Here is a 15357-nt window from a genome sequence, read left to right as displayed (position 1 = left end):
TCTGCCTCAAAATACTCATCCCCATTCCACTTTCACCTATCTAGAAGGTGCCTGAAGTTGGATAGTAATTCTAATTGCTTTTAGCATTGTTTCTTTGGATCCTCTTTCAAAGTAGAAATCTCTGTCTCTTGCTCTGTCTCTCTGTCTCTCTCTGTCTCTGTTTCTGTGTCTGTCTGTCTGTCTGTCTGTCTCTCTCCCCTTTTCCCTCCTCCTCTCTCTTCCATTCATCTTCTCCCTCTCCTTTCCCCTCTCCTTCCTCCTCCCCCTTCCTCCCTCACCCCCCTTCTCTCTCTCTCTCTCAGTTATTCCAACATAACAGCTGATCATATCAGCTAGGAAAGTGATTTCTACTGGGAGAAGTTAAGGGGAAGGATAAAGTATCCCGAAGTGCCATTGTGCGCCTGGACAGTGAGAGGGGGCGAGATAAGAGACTATGAGGTGGGCACTAAGGAGAACAAAGAATCAAAAGCCAAGGTAGGAAGATGCTTACAAATTAAATTTTCCCAACCCAGCTTCATAAAACTGACCCTGAACACATTAACACATCTTCAGGGCTTCGGATAACTGGGAGAAGGGAAGAGAACACCAGGTTAAACAATTAAGGTGTGTTAATATTTAAAGTGTGTATCTGAACATATCCTAGCTTTTGGGATTCCAGACTAAATTCCGTAATCCTAAGGGTTAGAGAGAAGTGACTGGGCACCAAATGCAAGATACATGGAAGAATATGTGGGAGGCAGGAGGGATCACAGATACTCAGTAAACAGGTTCTATTTGGACTCCCTGCAGGGGCCGGGGCTTCTCTCAAATTCTAGGGAAGACGATCTTTAGGAAGCGGAGTTCACACTAAAGTCGAATTCCGGCTCTGCTCCTGCGTGCCTATGGGACTTTGGACAACTCCTTCAACTTTGGGCCTCAGTTTGCCCATATGTGAGATTGTATTGTTTCTGAGGCTTAAATTTTCGATGTTTGATTTTAGAAATGAGTGTTGAAAGCAGAAAGCTTTAAGTTCCTGGGGCACTCAATCCGGGCTTGCCCACTTAGTTCCGCCGGCTTCCCCAGACTGAGGTATGACAGCCACCTTCTTGCCCCGGGACCGAGGGAGGAGAACGGAGTGTAAACTGGGGCTGGGCGGGGGCGGCTCTGGCAGCGGGAGGGCGACCGGCGGGTGGGGTTCCCCCAGCTCGCTCTGCTCCATGTTTCTCTCAGTGCAGGCAGACTCAGTTTGCTAGGCTGGGCGCGCCACTGCACCCTGGGGCGGTCGCGGAGGGACTCGGGTGATCAAAGGTGGATGGGACGGCAGGTTTTATACTGACTGCACTGGGAAACTGAGTGTGTACTCCGGGAAGAGGGATCCTAAGAGACTGGACAGCGCCAAACCTTAATTGGTAAAAAGCATCTGGGAGATCGGGTGGCCGCTGTTAGCTACTCGAGAAGGTGGAGTCATCAGGCTCATCGGATACTCTTTCCCCTTCCGCAGCCAGTGTCCAAGCAACCCCCTCTGGTGCTGTGATGTTCGCCCCGGTATCCTTGCTGCTATTGTGCGTTATTGGGCCACCTTTTTGCTTCTTCTCTGCTCTAGGTAAGCATCTGTTCCAGCCTCTTCTGCTTTTCCTCCTGTTAAACTCCCCCAGTTTAGATCTCATCTCACAATTTCTTAGGTGCAGAATTTGTGCGCCCCGAGGGGAAAGTGCTCTTTCCTCTGCATTTCTTCTAGGGATGTGTCCATCCTTCCCTAGTACTCTTTTGGCGCAATGCTCCCTTCACCTGCTGGTCTGGAGGGCTTCCTTTTCGGAGGGCACCACTCTTCTAGAGAAAGTCTTCCTGGGGAGGGATGTGTAAGGGTACAAGATATAGGCACTGTCAAGAAATTTGATGGCTAAGAAAGAATTCAAGGCCCAGGGCCCAGGGCCTGAAGCTTTAGGCTTGGACAATTCCCCTAGGACACGCATCCCTAAACATCAAAACTTTGCAAACATATCAGGTTCTTGACATGTAACATTCTAATCCTGAGCAGAATGGGGATGCAATATATGTCCTAGTTCTCTGGGTGAGCTTTATTTGTCTGTTTGTGAACAGTTTTCTTCCTCCCAAGGCTATAGGTACTTTGAGATCTCTAATCAATATAGGTATCTATATTTTCTGTTCTATCCAAAGGAGCCAGGTTTGGGGTGTTTTTCAAATAAAAGGAACATATTATGTGCAGATCATTCATGAATGTAAGAGAACCCCTCAAATAAAACAAAGCAAAACAAAATAAAGTGCTTTTTCTTACAATAGCATTGTAAACTAAACCATGTGTAGATTTTGCAGACCTCCATTTTACAGATGAGGAGACTGAGGATATTAGAGGCTAAAAGCAATGCGTGATCTGGAACTCTCACCTACATTTCCAGGTTCCCAGACTATTGTGATGGTTGCATAGTCAAGTCATGCCAGGGAGCCCAGCAGACAAAGGCCCATCATGGATTTTATAGTGACATAGTGATATATTTTTTAGCACCTTTGGGGGACAATGGAGGGTTTTTGAAAGTTAAATTTCATTATTTTACCAACTAAAAATAAGGGTTTTCCTCTGATTCTGTTTGTGGACTATTTGACCTTTTTAAGACCCAAAGGTAATCTTTTTGCTGCCTTAAGGAGACCTATAAAGCTCCTCCAATAAAAATGCCAGTTTTCTCTATTTCTTTTTGTTTTCTGGAGTTCATGGGTACTTTCTGTATTCTAGGCCTGGAATGTGAGGTCAGCTGTCACCCGGACAGAGGAATCTGTGACAAGGACCAGTGTAGGTGAGGAGAAAGGCATTAAGACCTGGGTGGTCTTTGGGAGCAATATTGAATATATGGTTAAGATTGAAAATCAAAGATTTTCTACAAGGGTTCCTTCACTCCCTGATCCCCTTTCCCTTCCCTTAGATAGCTAGCTAGCTAGCTTCCCTCTAGGATAACCTGGTATATCCCTCTAGGATAAAATGACTATGAGGTCAGTCCTTAATGCTTGGTGATATATTTTGCAGATATTTATATATGGCTAATGTTATTTCTCTTGATAAATAGCATGTTATGTTCTTGAGGTCAGAGATGTTTCATTTTTGTCTGTATTCCCAATATAGTGCCTAGCACATTGAAGACATATAATAAATGTTTGTTGTTTGATTGATTAATGATTGGCAGGTGGATTCACCATTGAGAGTTGTCCGACCCACTAGAATGGGGGAGTCACAAAGCTGCTGCTCTCAAAATAATCTCTGCCCCTTTTCTGGCAACTAGAAATGGCAGTTTAATGATCCAAGCGTGGGCTCATATTAGACAAAGAGCTATTAGGTATGCACAAGTTCTTTAGTTAAAGAGAAAAAAAAGGCTTTCCATTTTGGCATTTTGCCTTGGATTAGACTAGAGAGTTTAAGCTTTTTTTGGGTCGAATGCTTTTTCCTCCCCCCCCAATGCCTCATTTTAGTGTGGATGTGACCCTTGGTTTTTAAAGTCTATGCATGCCGAATTAAAGCTCTTTTTTTTTTTTCAAGTTGGATAGTAAGGGCTTCTTGCAGAAGTATATATCTGTCCTCTAAGGACCAGCCTTATTTAGAGAGGCTCACCATCATCAAATTGGGCACCAGGTGATGACTTCCATTGAGGGAGTAAAGGGATTCTTATCTACATAGCTGGAGGCAGCACCCACAATGAATAAAATCACTTGTTCCTTAAGTATTTAAGTATTCTGAGAATACATCTTTTTTTTTTTCCTTTTAAATTTTTTTTTACTGATTTTGGTTTTGTTTCCACCTTAGTTTCAAAGTATATCCTTTCTCTTTCCTCTAGCAATGGAATTATTCCTTGAAACAGTGATTTGAAAAGAAAAACTATATATACTTCAGCAAAACTAGCCAATATATCAACCAAATCTAACAATATATGTAATATTCCACACCCATAGCTCCCCACCTCCGCAAAGAAAGGAGAGAAGTTCATTATTTTTTACTTTTTCTGTAGGGACAAATTTGATCATCATGATGACACATATATAGTTATAGTTTTTGTTCTTCTTACATAGATTTTTGTAGTCATATAGGTTGTTTCCCTGGTTCTGTTACTGTGCTCTGTATATGTTCATATATTTTGCCAATCTTATCTAAATTATTCCTATTTATTTTTTCTTTTGGCACAACAGTGCCACATGAATTATGTTTGTTTGGTTTTTGGCCATTCTCAATCAATAGGCTTCTGCTTTTCAGTTATTTTAACCCAAAAAGTATTGTTATGAAAATTTCTACGCATATGGAAAATACATTTTTATCTTTGGCTTCCTGAGGATATATGCCTAGTAGTAATTTCTAGGGTTGATCAAAAATCAAAACTCTAGATTGCTTTTCAAAAAAATTCTTGTTCGTTTTATTCTGGAAGGATTAAAACTACATTTCCTCTCTTCTTTTTTATTTTTCTTTCAAAATAGAAGTTCTATTTATTTCATTTAAAAATTAAAATGGATTAGAGACAAGAGTGATTTGGAAGTCTTACAGGTAACTCAGTTATAAGAATGGGCCAGGAATCCAAGAGAAGAGGTCATAGAGTATTGAGATAGGTATATCTATATAGGAAGCATTGAGAGGACCAAGGAGAGGAGAGTGAAGTTGCCTCTGGACAGACCTAAGACAAGGTAGCAGGTGATGGACAGCTGTATTTATCTTCCACTTTCTATCTTATAGTTGGGACTTGTGCCAAGTCCCAGTTTTCTAATTCACTATCTCTTGGGATCCCCATTTACTTTCATCCATCAATCAACAAGCATTTATTAAAGATACTGTGTTGGCCCTATGCTAAGTAAATGCTATGCTTTCAGAAGTAGTCCTATCCTTAAGGACCTTATTATTCTACTCACAAAGACAATTAGAAGTTTCGATCTTCAGTATTTTCCTTTTTTCTCTATATTTCTATGATTGCTTAGATGTCCTCCTTTTCTTTTCGTTCTTTCTTTACCTTTATCTCTTTACCTTTCTTTATCTCTTCTACTTTTTTCCCTAATTGCTGAGCTGGATGGAATTTCAGTTTAATTATATCATGTAATATCCTGACTAATTTTGCTTTCATCTAAGTAAACCCTGGATTCTTGCAGGTGTCGACCTGGTTGGCAGGGACCCCTGTGCAATGAGTGTGTTTCCTTTCCTGGCTGTCTACATGGAAGCTGTTCCCTGCCATGGCAATGTATCTGTGAAGATGGCTGGATCGGAAGTCTCTGTGACATAGGTTTGTGAATACAGTATTTTTACTTTTTCAAACTGATAAGGGCAACAGTCTATAGTTCTTCATGATTTAATGGACAAGTTCGCCATCTACTGATCCAAGCGAGCTAACAGTTTTGTAGGAGATGACCCACTTCTGCTTTGCATAGAGGCTTTGTTCAACATCACTGTGTGCCCAGGACTGTGCTAGATATTCTGGATAAGACAAGATCATTTTTAGAATCAAGCAGTCTTCTTTTTGAGGAGCTGTTATTGAGGTGTTGATAAGGATGATTTTATAAATGGGAAAAATATGAAGGTATGTGTATATGAGTGGGGTACATGAACATCTAGGAGCAGGGAAGGAAGGGGGAGATGACAGAGATTCAAAATCATCAGACAAGACTCTGTGAGGACACAGATGAGGTTTGGGTCAGTTTAGATACTTATGAATACCTACAGAAAATGGCAGAGGTGACTGTATTAGATGTAGTCCCTGGGTAACTGGATGCAACAATAAATAATGTTATATTTGCAGTCAGGAAGACCTAATTTCATATTCCTACCTTAAACACCTAATAGCTATCTAACCTGGACAAATCAGTTAACCAGTTTGCCTCAATTTTCTCAATTGCAAAATGGGGATAATAATAGCACCTATGTCACAGGGTTGTTTTGAGGATCAAATGATATATTTGTAAAGAGTTTAGCACAGTGCCTAGCATATACTATTTGATATGTTTGTCCCCTGTCCTTCTTTCTTTCTCTTCACTGCCTGTATGAGTTTGGTTTAGTCATTCAGTCTCTTAAATGATAAGCTGAATTCAGTTTCAATTGATCAAAGATGGACAGAAGCAGCTACACCCAAAGAAAGAACACTGGGAAATGAATATAAACTGCTTGCATTTTTGTTTTTCTTCCCGGGTTATTTATACCTTCTGAATTCAATTCTCCCTGTGCAACAAGAAAACTGTTAGATTCTGCACACATATATTGTATCTAGGATATACTGTAACCTATTCAACATGTAAAGGACTGCTTGCCATCTGGGGGAGGGGGTGGAGGGAGGGAGGGGAAAAATTGGAACAGAAGTGAATGCAAGGGATAATGCTGTAAAAATTACCCTGGCATAGGTTCTATCAATAAAAAGTTATTAAATATTAAAAAAAGAAATAGGTTAAAAAAAGGAGAAGTAGTAATAAAATACAGACAAAGCTGAGTTTGTTGATGTTCAGGTCAAAGAACAAGTCTTATTGCTTTGTCAAATTGTTTTGAGGAAAATATCCAAAAATGATACAAGTATTTCATATGCCATCTTAACAAAGTCATTCAATAATGTAAAAAAATGATAAGCTGGTCTTCAGGACCCTTATTAAATGTAACCTTTTCCTTGATTCCTTTCCTAATTCATTTGCAATGGTTCTCCTCTCTTTATAACTTTGTAACTCACTTATGCACTTACCATGTTCTGTTTTGTATTATACATGCATATATTGTCCTTCCCCCTTAATAGATTGTAAGTTCAATGAGGGAAGAACTGTCTGGCTCCTCTTTGTATCCCCTATAGTCCTTTTCATGTAGTAGACACTTAATAAATGTTGTTTGAATTTCATTTTCAACTCAACTCAACTCAAATACTTTTTCTGAGGTGCATTTAAGAATAGTCTTTTTTATTTGGACAAACTAATTATTAAACATGATCAAATCAATCTGAACTAACATAGTGTCAGAATTGTAAAAAGGCTGCTGCAGGTAATCAATTATAAAATGTTTGTTATGTATCTATTGTGTGCTTGTCCTGTACATGGGAGGTACCTAAGAAATGTAAGGCAGGGCAAAAACAGCTCAGGGATTGATTAATTAATGTTGCTTGTTTTTCAGTCATATTTGATTCTTCATGATGCCCTTTGGGGGTTTCTTGACAAAAATATTGGAGTCTTTTGCAACTTCCTTCTCTGGTTCATTTTACAATTGAGGAAACTGAGGCAAACAAGGTTTAGTGACTTGCTCAGGATCACACAACTATTAGTATCTGAGGCCAGATTTGAACTCAGATCTTGACTCCAGGCCCAATGCTCTATCCATCATGCTCCCTAAATGCCTTTCTGTAAACCTATCAGGAGAAGTTAAGTTCTAAAATGGTAGTTGGTTCCTTTATAGAAAGACAAGGCACTGAGAGATGTTATTAGAACAATCACTCAGCCTCAATTTTCCTATCTGTAAAATAAAGAGATCAGAATTATTTCTAAAATTCCCTCTCCTGTATTCTAAAAGAGTAGTCAACTAAATGCATAGGCATGCTCCAGGGCAGCCAGAGTGATGAACAGTAGGTTACAAATTGGCCCTTAGTAAACCTATCCAAACAATCAATTGAATTTGTGCCCATAAGACACTGAATGCTGGAGTTAGAAGAGTCCTTTAACATAATGTCAGAGCTGAAATTAAGGTAAGAATCAGGGGAAAGGGAGGAAACATGCATGCATTAAATATTTACTGTGTGCCAAGAACTGATACATACTTCACAAATAATTATCTCTTTTGATTCTCACATCAACCATGCAAATGTAGGTCCTGTTATTATCCTGTAGTCGATGAAATTTGAGGCAAGAAGGAGTTGTGACTGGTTCAGAGTCACTTACTTAGTGAATGAGTGAGATGGGGTTTGACTCAGGTATTCCTGACTTCAGACCCATTGTTCTATGTACTGAGCCACCCACATGCCATAGAAGGTCAAAACTAGAATAGACTTAAAAATAGGAGAAAAATAACTAGAACAATAAAAATAGCTCTTTTTTCAATAACAACTTAAGTGCTATTGAAAAATATTTTCCTCACAATTTTGTAAAGGAGGTGGTGTGAGTATTACTCTCCTCATTTTACAAATAAGGAAACTAAAACTCAGACTTAATATGACTTGCAAAAATCACAGAGCCAGGAAGCTATAGAAGGGAAATTAGAACCTAGCATTGTTTCTATTTCACTACACTTGGGAAGGCACTTAGAAAACAAATTCACAAAGCTGGAAAGGACCTTGAAGGTCCTTGATTTTCTAGAAGAAGAAACTGATGCCCAGAGAGGGGAATGACACTCATTGAGTTATGTGGAGAGATTCATTATTAGTATCATAAGTATCATTCATTACTAGAATGAATTTTTCAATTCATCTGGCTGCACCAAGTGATTGGTTTCCTATTGCTGGTCACTGGATGAGGGAGAATAAGAAAAGACTTCATACAACAATAAGGTAGTACCTGAGTCATTGTTGCTGTTCATGCTTCTTTCTTGAAGAGGACCATTGACATCACAAAGGTAATGTCTTTAATTGTTCATGAATTGAATTTCATTGAGCAAAGCCATCAGTCTTACTCTGTCCTCCAGAGTCACCAGAGTACAGAACTTCTTGAAGAACGAGAGGCACTCTTTGAAGCACAATAGAAGAGGAAGATGTGGATAAATGTCCAGTATAAAGGCAGAAGATGCAATGCCATGCACTAAGAGTATCATTTTTCTTTTTTATGAATTTGATGGTTTAGTAACTCATAGGGTCATGGATACAGAGTTGGAATTGATGTTAGAAACCATCAAACCCAATCTGTTTATCTTCCAGATGAGCAAACTAAGGACATAAGTGTCTGAGGTAGAAATCAAATCAGTTCTTCCTTACTCTTAAGCCAGGATGTATCCATTCTACAATGCTTCCTTTCAAATGCAGCCTTTAACAAAGTTTCCCATAAGCATGAAGAATTGTTCTTGTCAAGGTGATTGTTTTAGAGCTGGTCTATAATTCTCTAATTATTCTATCTTTAATTAATTCCTTTGAATATGGGAGTTTGAAAATGCACTGTGCTCTTTGTGACTCAGATCTTTCCAGAGTGAAAACAGCAACTAAGGTTGGTATACTAGATTAAGTTGCCATGGTTGTATTGGAAGTTAAATCAAAATTCTGTTAAAGATCTGCCTATGCAATTAAAATCAATTTCCTTGAAGACATTTTGTTGATGATCACATCAGCAAATATTTCCTAGATAGCAGCAATAAAACAAATGTATTTTCTTTTTTCTTTTTTTGTTTATTGTTTTTGTTGTTGTTGAGATGAAAGGTGAAGTAAAGACTGTCACTGTGATCCTTTCACACTCTGATTCTGAATCTGACTCTAGGACTATGAGTATAAATACTTCTAGGCTGAGTAGGGTATAGTGGGGGGAAAATCTAAGTTTTGGGGTCAAAAGATTGTGGTTTAAATCTCAATTCTGTGACTTTGGATAAGCCCCTGAAACTCTCTTGTCCTCAATTTTTTCATCTATAAATGAATAGGTTGGAATCAATGATGTGAGAGATTTCTTCCTACTCTAAATCTGTCATTCATTGATTTATGATTCTAGTATCAAATTAAAAACTATCCATTTGATTTGCTATGGTATGTGATAATCATTTGAATTGAGCATTTGTTTAATAAGCAATTAAGACTAGATCAATTTACTTTAGGAGTTTATCCACAGACCACTTTTGGCTTACGTGTCACCCTTTCCTTAAGAGTGTTGTTTTTTAATAGCTTGGATACTTTTATAAGTGGCACTAAATATGCAACAGAATCTTTTATTCTCTGCATTTCTTAGTCAGCTGTGTGACACATGAATCATTGTAGACAAATTTTGTCAAAAAATTGACTGTTAAATTCAGAACAGCCCATGGCACTCCAGATCACTTCCCTGCTTTATCCCCAAGTAAATAGGTTCTGTGTTCATTCTCCCCCATCCCTTTTCAGCTCCCTTTTACATACATACTGTCTTCTCTCATTAGAGTATAAATAAGTTCTTTGGGGCCAGGAAATAGATTTCTTTTTTGCTTGTATTTTTATTTCTGGTGCTTAGGAAAGTACCTGACAGATAGTATGCAATTCATAAATGCTCGTGTTGTGGTTGTTCTTGTTCATTCTTCATTTTTGAAAAGGACCAATGGTACCACTGGATGATGTCTTGAGTCAAGCATGAATTGGATTTAAGTGAGGCAGAATTGCACAATGTCGTCAGCCTCACTCTCTCTTCCCCAGTCAATAAATAAAGGCCAGTGGCAAGACAAAATTCACTGTTTTATCTGTCTATTTATCTTTCTATCTATCTATCCCTCTGTCATCTGTTTTCACTTAGATTATTTTTGATGCATGCATGAAAGTGTCATAAAGAAATCATGTGTATGATTCTGCAGTTGCTTATGTCTTTTCAGTCTTTTCTTCCTTCCTTCCTTCCTTCCTTCCTTCCTTCCTTCCTTCCTTCCTTCCTTCCTTCCTTCCTTCCTTCCTTCCTTCCTTCTTCCTTCCTTCCTTCTTTCCTTCCTTCTTTCCTACCTGCTCTTTATATTAACACTGCTTTACACAGTATATTGGGTATAAGGGTGAATTGAGTGCAAATGTTGTCACTCTTCTCTTATTTAAGAACAAATCTGCATAAAAATGCCAAAGGGTCTGTTTTGTTTTGTGTTTAATTGTTGTCAACATGAATGAGTAACTGTTTTCAGAATAATCTAGTTTAACTCTCTCTTATGCACAGCTATTTACATTCTTCCTAATAACCTTTTGAGGTTTGAGGAGGTAATATTGTTAATAATCCATTTTTTTTCTATTCTGTGTCTTGTAAATGAACTTGTAATGTAAATTCACACTGCTCTTGGTTACTACATCTTTATTCCACATGGAGATTGTTTATTACTGTTAAAGTGTTTTAATAATTCTTTCTGCAACAATTTATGTAACAACCATTTTTACATCAATCAATTTCCTTTAAAAATCTTAATACAATTTTTTTTTCTTTTATCTACATCTCAGTTTTCAAAAGCAGGTCACCTGCTATAGTCACACAAGTCCCTTCATCTCACTTTAATCCTTTCTTCTATTTTGGTATTTACTTTGTCCTTTCCTCCAATGAGTAGATAATCTGATTGCATAGAGCCATGTCATACTGAAATGACTGTTATATGTGTAGCTTGCTGCTTCTGGTCTGTTAAAATATAGTTTATTGACTTAAAGAACTGTTTGACTAGAGCAAAATGAAACCTTAAAGGCTTTCCTCAAAGTGCCAGAACTATATAAGATTCAAAGATAGACGTGACAACAGAGATTACTCTATTCAACAATGTGTCAAGTATAGCTATCAAGAAATATATCAGACAGGGAGCTATTTATTTGCCAAAGGCATTCACTAGTTTTATGGAAGAAATCCTATGGAAATTCCAAATTAAAAAAATAATAATAATTTTCTATTCATTCCAAGGTTATCTGGAGAACCTAGTTCTACCTAGCTAACCTTGTACTAATTGAGTTGAGCCTCTAAATGTGACCAACTTTTCTTAGTGAAATAGACACTAATGTCATATATGATAGGAAAAGGCTTGCAGCCCAGATTGTGACATGCAGTCTATAGGGAGCATGCCAATTTGGCCCATCAATATGGATTTCAGGAACTGCAGATGGATAATGAATAATGAACTGGGCCAAAAATTAAGCAGAAAGAAACTAGACTAGATCCCATTTGGGAAACTGCACAGCATTCTGAATGGTCCCAAGCTGCTCTTTGGCATACAAATCCATTTTTAAACACTAATATGTACTCTTTTCTTGGTGATCCAAAGGACAACATGGATGGGTGTGTGTGTGTGTGTGTGTGTGTGTGTGTGTGTGTGTTATAAAGCAATAAATGTATACAAGAAATGGTATAAGAGATATCATCAAAGGGAAGTATAGCTAGAAGGAGAGGAAGGTGCCTGTCCATGCAGTAAGAGTGAGGGACTGATAGTCTATGCACTCCAGTTACAATCACAGAATAGGGAATGACCCATAGGATGACTTCTAACCAAATTGGTTAGACCATACAATGGAGGCTGTCTGGGAGATGTAGAAAAAAGTTGCCCAGGATTGGCAGTTATGTGTAGACCACAGATTCATAAAATAATCAATTTAGAAATGGAAGGGATCTTAAATCTAATTTCCTATTTTTACATATAAGAAAACTGAGGGATAGAAAAGTTAAGTGATGTTTCTAAGACCCCATATGTAATATATATCTAACATGGGACTAGGAATGAGGTCGTCCTCATGCCAAATCCAGAATTCTTTCCACTATCCATATCACCTCTGGCCTGTGATCTTTACTGTTTTGGGAATTACCTACAGTATGGAAGTATTAGATACAGGGATGTAATAAAACATGGCTTTTCTGTGTAAGATAAACTTTATAAAGATCAAACTTGGATTACATCCAGGGGAACTAATTACCAATGTCTTAATCTTATTAGAAGAGATTTTTTTTCTGCAAAGATGGTCCATAGCAGGTGTTAGAATTACAGAATCATAGAAGTTTTGAATTGGGATGCCTAGCATAATGCCTGGCATGGGATAGGTACATAAATGCTTATTGATTGATTTATTGATTTACTATATAATCCAACTTATATCCAAAAAATGTTTTTATGAAAACATACATAACTAGTCATTCAATCTTTGCTTTAAGACTTTCATAAATCTCCAGGGAAATCCATAATAATGTTATCCATACTAAAAAAATTCATATTACAGGAGGAAGAATTTTTTTATTTTCTCAGACAGACTATTGCACTTTTGATTACCTTTAATTGTTAAGAAATTTCTTTAATAATGAAGCCTAAACTGCTACCCATTGCTTCTTCTTTTATGCTCCTCAGCCAAAAAAATAAGTAGATTTGGCATGATTATTAAACTAATGAGGATTTGAGAAGACCACTAAAAGAATGTAGAAAGAAGAGAGAAGAGTTCAGGATAGAGTCTTGCTGTATATCCACAGTTACAAAGTGGGATATGGTTGATGATTCATCAGAGAAGACTTAGAAGGAATATAGGAGACAAACTAAGATAGAATGGTTTCACTAAAAAAATCCAAAAACTCCACCTCAAAATGGAGAGAAGACTTCGGAGTAGTTAGAAATTTTAGACAAAATTCAGAAGAGAATAATATCAAAAAAATGTAGAAGAAAGGGTGGCCAGCAGTTTCAAATTCTGAAGAAAGATCAGGAAGAGTAAGAATTGAAAATAGGTCACTAGATTCGACAAGTAAGACATCACTGCTAACTTTATTTTTTATTTTAAAAATGTTTTATTTATTTAGTATTTTCCCCAGTTATATTGAAAACAATATGTTTTAATATTTGTTTTTAAGATTTTTGAGTTCTAGGTTGTTTATCCCCACCCAAAATTAAGAAACATGTGAAGTTATGCAAAAAATTTGCATAACAATCAAGTTGTGGAAGAAAACATAAATCTCTAATTTATGAATTATAGAATGAAAATAAAAACCTTCAAGAAAAATTAAGTTTAAAAATAAAGAGAGAGAGTAATAGAGAATGCTTCAACATATAATCAAACTCAATCAGTTCCTTTTCTGGGTATGGATAGGATTTTTCATCATAAGTCCTTCAGAGTAGGTGTGGGTAATTGTACTACTAAGAATAACAAAGTCATTTACAACTGATCATTCCAAACCATTGCTGTTACTTTGTAAACAGTATATTTCACTTTGTTCTTGGAGGATTTTCCAGATTTTTTTTTCCTAAGATCATCCTGTTTTTCATTTTCCAGAGAACAATAAGATTCCATTAGAGAAACTTGCTTCAATTTTTTTTTTACAATTACAATTGCTAATTGTATTTCCCCCCACTTATTCTCTTTGTCTTTTCAACCTGTTCCTCCTCAAAATTGTTTTGCTACTGATTACTACCTCCTACTACACCCCTATTGAATATATATATATTATTTCTTAGTTGAACCATTTCTGATGAGGGTAAGGTTCAGTCACTCACTCTCTCCTTTCCCTCTTTCCCTCTACTGTAAAAGCTTTCTCTTTGCTCTTTTTCATGGCAGATAATTTGCACCATTCCGCTTCTCCCTTTCTCTTTCTCTCAGTACATTCCTCTCTCACCCCTTATTTTCATCATTAAAAAAAAAAACACAAAGATATTTTCCCTTCATATTCAATTCACACCTGTGCCCTTGTTATATATATATATTCCTGATTACCTCCTTATTCTTCTTCAGAGTCCTGTATTTGAAAATCAAATTTTCCATTCAGCTCTGGTCTTTTTTTTTTTTTTAGCATAAATGCTTGAAACTCCTCTATTTTATTGAATGACCACTTTTTCCTCTGAAGGATTACACTCAGTTTTGCTGTGCAGGTGATTCTTGATTGTAATCTTAGCTTCATTGCTCCCTGTAATATCATACTCCAAGCCCTCTAGTCTTTTAATGTAGAAACTGCTAAATCTTATGTTATTCTGACCATGGCTCCATTATATTTGAATTTTTTTGGGGGGATGCTTGCAATATATTCCCCTTGACCTGGGAGTTCTAGAATTTGGCTATAATTTTCCTGGGAGTTTTTATTTTGGGGCGTCTTTCAGGAGGTGATTGGTATATTCTTTCAATTTCTGTTTTGCCCTCTGGTTCTAGAATATCAGGACAGTTTTCCTTGATAATTTCTTGAAAGATGATGTCCAGGATCTTTTTTTTTTTTTGATGATGATGACTTTTGGTAGACCAATATTTTTAGATTATTTCTCTTCAATCTATTTTCCAGGTTAGTTGTTTTTCCAGTGAGGTATTTTACAGTTTTTCTATTTTTCCTTTTTTGGTTTTCCTTTATTATATTTTGATTTTTCATAAAGTCATTAGCTTCCATTTGCTCAATTCTATTTTTTAAGGAATTATTTTCCTCAGGGAAAATACCTCCTTTCCCAATTGGCCAATTTTGCTTTTGAAGGCATGCTTCTCCTCATTAGCTTTTTGTACTTCCTTTTGTACCTCTCTCAATTCTTTCTCTTATTTTCTCTCTGTTTCTCTTATTGATTTTCAAAGTCCTTTTTGAGCTTTTCCATGGCCTGAGTCTAATGCTTATTTTTCTTGGAGGCTTTGGTTGTAGGACCTTTGACTTTGCAATCATCTTCTGAGTGTATGTTTTGATCTTCTTTGTCACCATAATTATTTTTAATAGTTAGAAACATTTTTTTGTTCATTTTCATAGCTTATTACTTGGTTTTATACTCTTTGTTAAAGTAGAACTCTGTTTCCAAGATGGAAGGTGCACTATCTAAACCAAGCTTCTGGGTTTTTGTGCAGCTGTTTT

At 37.0% G+C, this 15357-nt stretch overlaps 1 protein-coding gene across 2 annotated transcripts in view; it reads left to right on the top strand.

Annotated features, from left to right (window-relative positions):
• Positions 1-352: 352 nt before the first annotated feature.
• Positions 353-15357, top strand: part of DLK1 (delta like non-canonical Notch ligand 1) — a 44853-nt gene continuing 29848 nt past the window's right edge. Inside the window, exons 1-5 of one of the 2 annotated variants that reach the window (XM_051978362.1) lie at positions 353-474; positions 980-1068; positions 1481-1582; positions 2729-2789; positions 5110-5240. In XM_051978362.1, the coding sequence (XP_051834322.1) occupies positions 1513-1582; positions 2729-2789; positions 5110-5240 (262 nt within the window). In that variant the 5' untranslated portion in view covers positions 353-474; positions 980-1068; positions 1481-1512. Of the gene's footprint in view, positions 475-979; positions 1069-1151; positions 1389-1480; positions 1583-2728; positions 2790-5109; positions 5241-15357 lie in introns of those variants that run through there. The other variant, XM_051978361.1, reaches the window with a different exon arrangement.

Source organism: Antechinus flavipes, chromosome 2 (assembly GCF_016432865.1).
Source record: "Antechinus flavipes isolate AdamAnt ecotype Samford, QLD, Australia chromosome 2, AdamAnt_v2, whole genome shotgun sequence".
NCBI lineage: Eukaryota > Metazoa > Chordata > Mammalia > Dasyuromorphia > Dasyuridae > Antechinus > Antechinus flavipes.
The sequence above is the reverse complement of the archived record's forward strand: the minus strand, read 5'-3'. Positions and strand labels throughout refer to the sequence as shown.